The 10,272-nt window shown below is 39.8% G+C and overlaps 1 protein-coding gene across 1 annotated transcript; it reads right to left on the bottom strand.

Moving 5' to 3' along the window:
• Nucleotides 1-83: 83 nt before the first annotated feature.
• On the bottom strand, nt 84-1,502 carry LOC138628670 (gamma-crystallin S-like). The gene is made up of 3 exons (XM_069711836.1): nt 1,494-1,502; nt 798-1,040; nt 84-356 (listed from the first exon to the last, which is right to left on the bottom strand). The coding sequence occupies exons 1-3, from the start codon at nt 1,500-1,502 to the stop codon at nt 84-86; spliced, it is 525 nt and encodes a 174-aa protein (XP_069567937.1).
• Between the last annotated feature and the right edge of the window lie 8,770 nt (nt 1,503-10,272).

Genomic DNA, 10,272 nt, shown 5'->3' with positions numbered 1-10,272 from the left:
ACTGTCAAACTCCTCGTGATTCAGTTTTATTGTAGCTCCATTTGCAGCTGCATCTCAATCTATCAATCTGTCAGGGACAGTAGCTACCCGGTCAGCCGTCTGAAGGACTGCACGGTGGGGCACACGGCACCCCAGTCCACAGGCTTGCGGTACTCGCCCTTCTCCAGCAGGTACTGGCGGCCCTTGTAGTTGGGATGCTCGTAGAAAACCCACCAGCCTCCCAGCACCCTGCAGGAGTGCACCTCTCTCCAGTGGAACTTCTCCAGCACAGAGGGACAGTCCTCGCTCGACTCAAACACCTGGCCGGAAAAATTCCCTTTACCGTACAGCTGGATCTTGTAAGAATCTCCAGGAGCCTGACAGGAGAGGACATGAGGAGGAGGAGGGGAGAAAAGAGCACGAAGGATGAGTTTGGACGAGCAGCTGGATGATGTGGTGCAAAATATGAATGTGAAGACGAGGTGTACTGAGAGGGATCCAGAATTTGGCTGTAAAGAGTGAAGAAATGGCAGAAGAATTACACAGCAAGTGGCACAACTGAAAAGTTTCTGGGTAAGTAAGTAAGACTCGTTGGTGGACAAAATGATGCTGCAGTCATGTTTGTAGAAGGATTTTTGGCGGCAATAATAATTTAGGAAATTATTCTCACTCTTGCCTTAAAAATCCCTAAATTTCCCTTTAAATGTATAAAAATGGAGGAACCCAAAGCGGATCTTCACAGCAGCTAAATGTATTTACTAACCACTATCGTGTACATTTGACCTCTGACCTCTACCGATGTGCGTTTGACTGCTTACAAAGTAAATCATCTTGCAGGAGCTGACTCTGTCGTTGAGGCCGACCCAGCTCTGGTAGTCGGGGTACTCGCCACGGGTCAGGACGTACTGGGAACCCAAGTAGTTGGGCCTCTCGTAGATCACCCAGGTGCCGCTCTCCACGCGGGCCGAGTTGCAGCAGCTCAGGTAGGAATGGAAGTCACTGCAGTCGCTGTCGCACTCGTACCTGCGACCCTGGTAGTGCTTGTCCTCGTAGAAGATGATCTGTTGGTGAGTGAAAACACTGGCGTCACTGGAAAAGGTTTCATGCTTGAAAAGATTTAAGCTTGTGCAGGGACTCTTAAAATCTGGTGCGTTAGTGATCCGTCCAAAGTGGGAAGATGTATTCAAAGCTGCCATTTTTGCATGTTATATTTTGCCTAATGAATAAGTTTAGAAAAACAAAGTTCGGAGCAGTTTCTTGGTTCAGCAGCGAGCTAACACGACACAAAATGCAAACTATAAAAAGACTCAGAAGCCTCTTTAAATTCCTTCTTGTGCTGCTTTTGTGTTGTTGTTTTTATCACAATTGGATCCAGCTGCAAAAATTATTGTGATTACATCACAGGTTTATTTCATTAGACATCAAATTAGCCTTTAATTCATTGTGAACACATGTTGAAAGCTGCTATCCCTGAAGATGAACACAAGAAAGAAACTATCAGTAGCTTTACTCACCCTGCCCATCTTCACACTGGCTCCTCTCCACCGTTTGGTCTCCCTTGAAATATCTGTGTGTTATGGTAAGTAAATACTACGTGTGTGTGCGTGTTTATGTGTGTGTGTGTGTGTGTGTGTGTGTGCGCGCTCATATTGCCCTCTTTTATAGCGGCCGAGCCCTCTATAATCGAGACAATTGCTTTGTCATGAGAATGAGATCCAAAATTTGAGTCAGTGGTTCCATTGCTACTCATGTTTTCCAGAAAGAGGCTGTGGGATTATGCCACATAAAGACCTCAGCCACTGACCAACTCTTTACAGAAAACGGTAAACACTGTTCACAAACCACACACACACACACGCACGCACAGATATAAATACAAATATAATATGCAAAACTTCTCATGCACTGACGCAGTAAAAAAGCCCCGTCAGCACTCTGTGTGCACCAGCAACCTTTGATCATCAGTAGCAGCACTGAGCTAAACATAAACACACACATAACTGAAATACAGATGTGTGTGACAGAAATAGAAACCAATCAGTGCAGGAGATATTTCCCTTGGAAGGACAGTAAAGCTGCAGTTTAGTTCAGCACCTGAAAACACCTGAGAAACTTCTGAACTGCATCCAAGCAGGAAGATGCTGAACTCGACAGTAGAGACTTTGTTGAAAGTAACATAGAACCTCTCATCTAGTTTGTGTCTTGGTCCAGAAATGAGAGCAGCTTCTTTATACAAATTTATTTACAAGATTGAGATTTTTTTGCTGACACTGTTTTTTGGTGCACGTGTCACTACCACAGTAGCACCACAGTGAGGCAGCATTTCCACAGTGACGAGACAAGAACAAACCTCTCAGCTCCTCAAAGGTTTCCTGTTTTATATGAGAAAGGCATGCAGACTCTCATTGCTGAGTGGGATGAACTTTGTGTGACTTCACCAGTGACAAATATTGCTTACAACACATAAAAGCTACAACAAATGACAGAATCGATCATTAAGGGTCATTTTCATCAACAAAAAAAAAAGGATGGTTTTGATTGTCTCAAATGTCAAAGTTTGCTTAATTTCTTTGTTTTAATATCATAATAAATTGAATATTGGGGGTTTTATTTTTAGATTATTGATCCAACCAAACAAGAAAAACTTGAAGTCTTCATCAAGCAAAGACTGGGATATATAAAAACCCTGAAAATTACACAATAAATACAAATATTACATGAAATAAAACAGCCAATTTAACTGTAATCTACCTCGACACACAGCAGTCCCGATTCTGCTTTAAAACCGGTTTTGGTAATTGGTGTTTTTTATTTTGAAGGCACACACCTCCTCTCAGGAGGCTTTATATAGCTCCACATGGTAGTTTTAGGCCATAAAAGAATGCAGAACATCAATATTTGCTGTTACAGGTAATAGGAGCCGGTTTGTTTTCACTGGAGCGTCGTGAAAGCAGTCTTTAATTGCTACACATACCGACACACACACACACACATACATACATACACACCTTGTGCTCATGGTGAGCGACTTGCGGTGAGCTGTCAAAGATACTTAGGCTGATGTAGGACAGACAAGTGTTGGCAGACAGACACACACACACACACACACACACACACACACACACACACACACACGCACGCACAGAAAAACCACAGAGGAGGAGCGACAGGAAGGCAGACAGGCTGAGTAGTAATGATAGGTGACTATTTCTCCATCCAGAATAAATCAAGGAATGCTGACCACACAGTCACACACAAACAAACATGTGAGTGATGGATGGTCATAATATATAAAATAAATTCTCAGGAAAGTCCTGGCTTTTATTGCTTTCTTTAGAAGCAAGGAGATGATATCTTCCATGTCATTAGTCCTGCTCATAAGCACTATAAAAGCACGGTCGGCTATAATGAAGCATCACAATCAAACTGTGCATGAGGATTACTTAAAGGGTCTTCAGTTACCTTTTTGTAAATCAGTCTTTGTTGAATAACAATAAACTAAAAAAGCCAGATTTTTCAGTTTAATCAGAATTCAGTTTATAATTATAAATCAATATTATGAGAGAAAACTTGAATTACTGAGATTAAAAGCGGAACTGTAAATTCTGAAATTATTGAGATTTTTCCGTCATCTTTAAGCAATATAAACAAAGTAAGTGAACAAAAAGCCGTCAGCCAGCAATTACTTTTATTAAGTAAGTTTGCACGAAGTATTTGACTGATTATTGTTTCATCTGTGACCAGTTGTGTTCTCATTGTAGTCCCAGTCCTGTCCCGCTGAGCTGGTCTTGCCAGACTTTCTGCAGACAAGTAAGCGCACCCTATATTGCTGTGAATTTACAGCATAAAGCTTTCAAAAACTACCCTAATATGGCTTCACTTAAGATTTATTTTTTTTTTTTTTTTTTTCAATCCAAGGAGGAGTATTTGTTCAGGTTTGTTTTGGTTCAGTTTCTGCAGAGCTGTTCAACCTCCTCATGATATTATACCTACCAATGATCAGCTTCTCTTCTCTGTCGATCATTTTCTGTCCATGTGCAACCTTTAAAATGTTCTGTTTTTCTGTGTAGTGCAGCATCTTTAATTCACAGATCAGATGCATCTCTTTATACAAGAATTCTGACACGGCTGCCGTGATGACATTTTTCTAACCTCACACTGTTTCCACTTTTGTCCTCCTCCTGTTCTCTGATATCACAGCATCTGGGAAATTAATTAACCTTTCTAAATCTGTAATCACATTATTCATTTATATGTATGGCTTTAAAGAATAAAGAGGTGGCTCACTCCATCCACTCACAACTTCTACCAAATACTTCAACAGATATGAAACATTCACTTCACATGAAGATTATTTGAAAGCAGGAATAAATGTACACTGTATGTTTCTATGCATGTGAGTCTGTCTCTGGGTTTCCCTCCCTAACAGCTACCTCCCTCTCTCCCTGTCTCCCTCCCTCTCTCCTCTGCATGTGTCATTTCACTGCTCTTTCCTCAGCCGGCAGCAGCAGTCCGTCCTCATCACTCCTTGTCTTTACATCTCCTTGCTCGGGTTTGGTCAGGACGGGACACGTTGGGAAATTCATTACTCTCTCAGGCTGGATTCACTCGTTTTCACCAATGGATGGAGTTTATTCCCCGGTGACTTCTTGAAAAGTAAGTGAGCATTTTATACTGATAAGTTCTTCACTTCCAGGTATGTGAATAAAACTTAGCGAACTTTAATAAATTGTCACGGTAAAGGAGTTATAAAGTAAAACAAAATGATAGATAATGATTAAAACCTCCAGACAGGCCTGAAAGGTGAGCAGTTTATTACACATTAGTGACCGAGAGCTTCTATTGCAGCTTCGACCGACAGTTAGGGGAATAGAAAACTAATGTCATAGGAGACAACATGCATATTTGTGTGTACGATATCATACTTTTCACACAATATATACAAATAATAGTTGAACTTTGGGTGTAAAATGAACAGTTTTATGACAGTAAAGTAAATGAAAACCAGCCCCAAGCCTTAACCAAATTCCTCACGATAATTACAAAAATAGAGGTTTACAGCTTTTTATATGAACATTTTCATTTCATTAAAAGTTGTAGTATGATGCAGTATCTCGACTCCAGCACCCGAAAGTAAAGTTTTTAAATTGAGATTTATTTAATGCTATTTAATACTTCTGACAGACGCGCAAACTGTAGTAAAAACACCACCTTTTCGGCGGAGGTAATAACCCGAGCCACGTTTCATTTACTGTGTAACAGAGCATTAACAATAGAGGCTGTTTTATCAGTGCCGTTTGACTTGTATTAGCGGCTCATTTAGCACACCTGAGTGTACCGGAGCTCATTAATCGGTGACTGTTATTAGCTGCAGCTGCGTCTGTCCTGCTCCGACTCGGCAGGTGCGACGTAAGCGCGGCCTTTAAAGCTGTCAAGGATGACCCTTGAGATGACGATACAGAAAGTAATTACTTGTTTATGTGTGCTGAATTTACCAGTGTTTCCAGATTTAGCCGGTATTTAAAACATGACGCATTTGCAGGTAACTATTAATAATTAATGAGCATTTAATTGATTTTGGAGGTATGTGATTGAAATGCGTCACAGGGAAGGAGGGCTTCTGTTGGAACAAGTTGGGAAGTAGCTGCCTCAGCATCAGTTTAGCCATTGAGTAAAATATGAAAACAAAGTATAACAACATAAGGATTAAAAAAAAACAATTAAATAATAATAACTTCATGTTATGTGATAGTCTTCATGACATGTTTGAAAACTGATAATTGATATAGGCTAAAATGTTGGCTACTTCTCCTACTGTACATAAACAGGGAAAAAAGTATGACACTAAAGACTTTAAGAGGGATTTTATGTTTACCGTGTGCAGGGAATTTCACTTGACATTTTGATATTAATTACAAAAGGAAAGAAGGAAAAGGTTTGTCACTTTGAAAGTAAACACTTGTCTGTTGTGGAGTGACACCAACGCTTTAGATTCCCGCCTGAATCAGAAAAATGTGCTTTCGTAAAAGCCTCTCATCCCTTTTTGAAGACAAAATAAAGAGTGGACTCTGAGGCATTACGAGCACAATGTGTTGTTATTTTGTAAGTGAACAACTGATCCTTGTAGTCTTGTTTTTATTTAAGGAAATACGTAATTATTGGAGGCTTTTATTTCACACATGAAAGTGTTTTTTTGGTGAGATGTAAATGAGTTTTCTTTCTATAAAGAATTTAGGAAGACATGTACTGATGCTGTTTTCTTTATTTGTGAAATTGTGAGCACAACCTGATTTATTTTAACTCTGAAAACTGAAGTGGTGGTTTTTTTTATTCTTTTTTTTTTTTTATTTAATCAAAACTGAGAGATGTGAATGAGGATACACTCGTGTGTAATATGTTGTATTTACTGCATGATTCTCTAAGCAGAGCGGATCCTGGTGAAACACAAGTTGTTGTTGATATCCTGTAAAAATCTCACGTTTGACATTTTGAGCGAGCTTTGTGCGCTCGTGTTGGATTGCGATGCATCTGTAGTGAAGTGGTTTTCTTGTTTGTTTGTTTTTTCTATTCTTTGGTTAAGAGCTCACCACCTTTTAAATGAGGCAACAGAGTAAAAGCATGGAGTTGCTTTATGGATGATAATCAGGCCGGACGCATAGATTTCATTTGATCAGTTATGTTGTCTGTCTGCATGTTTTCTGTGTTGCCCTTGAACGCCTCTTAAAAAGTTTGTGTGTCACCACATCTCCCTCATTTCTGCTGAATTAAATTATAGTAAAACTAGAATTCTTTGGAACTCAAAGACCCAATGAACAACCATCATATTCCACTTCAGTACCTTCTGAAAACTCACTATTCATTTAAACCCTGAAAGTTCATTACAGGCCCCTTTACGTGTTCTTATAGACACAGCAGAGCCTCTAAATTAGACCCTGCCTTAATGAATCCTATTATTTTGCAGCCAGTTTTCTATGCGATTTGCCTGTCGGAGGCTACTGAGTGTGTACATTTGGCCTCCATGTGCGCTAGTAAAGTGCACCGAGTCTGTGCTGGGAGTGTGTGGTCTCTTGGCTGCTCACCCACCGAATGTGCTGCTTGAAGTGGTTTTATGTGTGTGTGAGTGAGTGAGAGACACTTTTCAAAAACAGAAATGTGTACTGAAGTCTTGCTCCTTTTACTGTATTGATGTGAAGGTTGTATATTAGTGCAGTAAATCACTATTTCAGTCACAGTTCCTAAAAAAAAAAAAAAAAAAAGGGTGTAAAGTCAAACAAAATGAAGAATCGCCTTGCGTGAAACAGACGGGAATAAAAGCTAAAGTAGATACCAAAATAACTTCAAAATAAGAGCGTGAAGGGAAAGTGCTGAGTGTTTACATCCACGCTGGAGGAAGAGTTTAGGTAATGTTGCTCTTTTGTCCCAACTTTTCAGGGAACAAATGTTTTCAGGAGTTGTTATATTAAATATAGATAACGCAACTTCTCTGGGGGTGCAGCCGTCGTCTTGCTTTCTTGTCTCCGGTCTGGTCTCCGTCAGTGAGACACATGATCACTTGGTTTGAGGTCAGTGGGCTGACTCGGAGCTCTCCACTGTTTGACCCTGAAAGAAACCCGTTCTGGTTTTTCCGTCGCCGTATGGCTAAGATCTTTGTCCTCATATCGGAGCAGTTAAAGGGCTGAAAATCCTTCATCTCAACCTGGACCTCGCAGGAAGTCGTTTTGGACACAGGACTCTAAAATAACTTGAATAAAACAGGAGAAAAAAGTCTCTGTTTGGTTGCCCTGTTTATAACACAAAGTGGATCAACAGAAAATGTATCCGCTGCCATTTTTGATTATTTGTCTCACATTTAAGCTATATTCGGACATTTTATAATTCATTAGTTGATTTAAAAAATACAATATTTGTTAGATATTGATTTTTTTTTTTATTTTTTTTTTTATTTTAATTTTTTTTTTTTTTAAAGTGTCACAAGCCAAAAAGTGTTGAGGAGCTCCTGTCCTGGTCTCAATATGAATCCAAATCCTCCAAAATACTTTTAATCTGATTCATTTCACATCCAGTGTGCTTCACCATGATGTCTGTATGTGCACATTGCTAAACACCACAACCATCTACTTTTTTTCTCCCCCTTCCACATTTTATGTCTCCTCATTAATGACTTAAATATTGCTCTGGTTAGTGGAAAAAATATGAAGGAGGCTGATTATCATCCATCACCCCCAAATATTCCAAAAATTTGTTTATTAAAAGCAGACCAAACACAAATTGAGAGAACGAGAGGAGAGTGCTTCATGTTGAGCAAGTTTACATGCAGTTTTATCAGGATGCACTTTGATTTTTACCACTGATTTATCACAAATTGTTGATTCAGCACTTTGTCAGCTGAATTCGACCAAACCCGACTGTATTTCTTTGTCATTGTGCTCTTGTTTGGTATGTGGTGAAAGGAAATAAAACATTCAGATGTCTTTCTCCCAGAGTGAAAGGAGAAACAACTTTTTCCAGAAAATGTTCAAGATGTGTTTTTGGTCTTCTTGGCCTGGTTGACGCTCAGTTGTCATTAAATCGGTTTTATGATAAAGGATTGATGGGTAAATTAGCGAAAGCAGCGTGGGATGGACAGCTGCACCCAAAGGGACGATGATGGGAGGCTATTAGCAGTGTAATCTACATGGTGGTCTCTTATCTTCTATCTTCTTGCTGCGAAAGACGAAGAGTTGCCTTTTGCTCTCCAACACTGTAGTGCTGCGGACAAATCGACAGCGAAAACACACAGGAAGGCCTCAGTGGAAGAGGAAAGCAGGATAAAGCTTGTGATGATCGTGGTGTTTCACACTTTCCTGCTTGCTTTGCTGTGTGTTTCTGGAAGAAAGGGAACGTGACTGTGTCAACGGGCAAGTACTCAACAAGAAGCAGCGGTTACAAGACCTGCTTCTCCTGCTCGTAGTGTTCATGTGAACGTTGCTTCATGCAACTCGTTTCACAAGCAGTGCTGCTGTGTGCTCATGCAAATGGACTTGCATGTGTGAAGTTGATGGAGTTCCCCTTTAACAGGACAGTTGTATGACAGCCCTCCATACTTGATGCCTATTGCATCAAATACAGTAGAAAGAGGCAGACTGAGATGGTTATTCTTCCTCTCTTCATTAGCAGGAGCGCCTCGTAGTTTTTTTTTTTTTTTTCTTGTTTGTGTTGGACGGGCTTTTTTAACAACAGCTATTAATTTTGCATGGGAGTTTTATTATAATCATGTGTCGCTTTTGGGCTCTGCTTCATGTGTCGCTGCCGGCTTTACGGTCATACCACTGGAAACCGCACAGAGCTGAGAGCAGACGGCCTTCCCAAGGACACAGCGCAGCGTGCAGTTTGATGCAGCTATTGACTTTATTTCTCATGTTTGTTTGTTTGTTTTTTAAGCTTCATTTAATTATACATTTAAAAGAAATGTTTTAAGCTCTGGCAGTGCAAAGAAATCTTTTTACCTGTATGTTGAAACACCTGTAAACAGGATGTTTCATTTTTCTTCTGTGTGAAGGAAATGCTCGTTACCATACGTGGTAAACAGAACCTCCAAAGCTCAAGTTATGACAGGTTATCTCTTGTTTGTCTTATCTGAAAACATGTAAAAAATGTTGTTTGTATATGAGGGTTGTGTTCTGGGGCCAGTGACAACAGACCCGTCCTTCTGCGTTATGTCATGATGTAGTGTCTTGTGACGTCATGCTATGATGCACCACCTCCCCTGTCAGATCTCTTCATTTTGCGTCACATCCTCTTCTGTTATGTCAACTTTTACAGCAAAAAGAAAAAAAAAAAATCCTACTTTGCAGTCAAAGTCTTCATCTCGCCTTCGAGCATTATTATTCATCATGGTAGCTGAGTGGCAGGAACATACTTACACCGCAGGCTCTCCATATAAATGTGCTGATCTGATTATATATTGGAGCAACTCGCTGCATATATTATCATATTAATGAAGGAACAACTGATTTTCTCCTCTAATATCTTCATGTTATAAGATGCATACTTAATCACATATATCACAAAAAGACCAACATAGAAATAATAGTAAACAAATTCTGCTGCTTTTAATTGTTGTAAGTCGTGATCCCACTGGTATACAATAATGACTAAAGCTTGACAGTTGAAGTTCTTCTTCTTCTTTTCTACCATTTGTACAGAGTACAGTTTTAAATGTATCCTCAGTTTACACAGTGCATTGTCACACTGCTGCATACACGCCTTAAACACCTTTCTTCTTTCATTATGACCTGTTGTGTACTCCCATGT

Source organism: Brachyistius frenatus, unplaced genomic scaffold (genome assembly GCF_029030835.1).
Source record: "Brachyistius frenatus isolate BFR_SWC_R1_liver_20210118 unplaced genomic scaffold, ASM2903083v1 Contig_103, whole genome shotgun sequence".
Classification (NCBI taxonomy): domain Eukaryota; kingdom Metazoa; phylum Chordata; class Actinopteri; family Embiotocidae; genus Brachyistius; species Brachyistius frenatus.
The sequence above is the reverse complement of the archived record's forward strand: the minus strand, read 5'-3'. Positions and strand labels throughout refer to the sequence as shown.

Excerpts from the sequence above, each read along its gene's own strand:
- LOC138628670 (XM_069711836.1), bottom strand. Across the intron at positions 357-797 it reads CCTGCAAGATGATTTACTTT|GCTCCTGGAGATTCTTACAA; the intron begins GTAAGCAGTCAA and ends CTCTCCTGTCAG.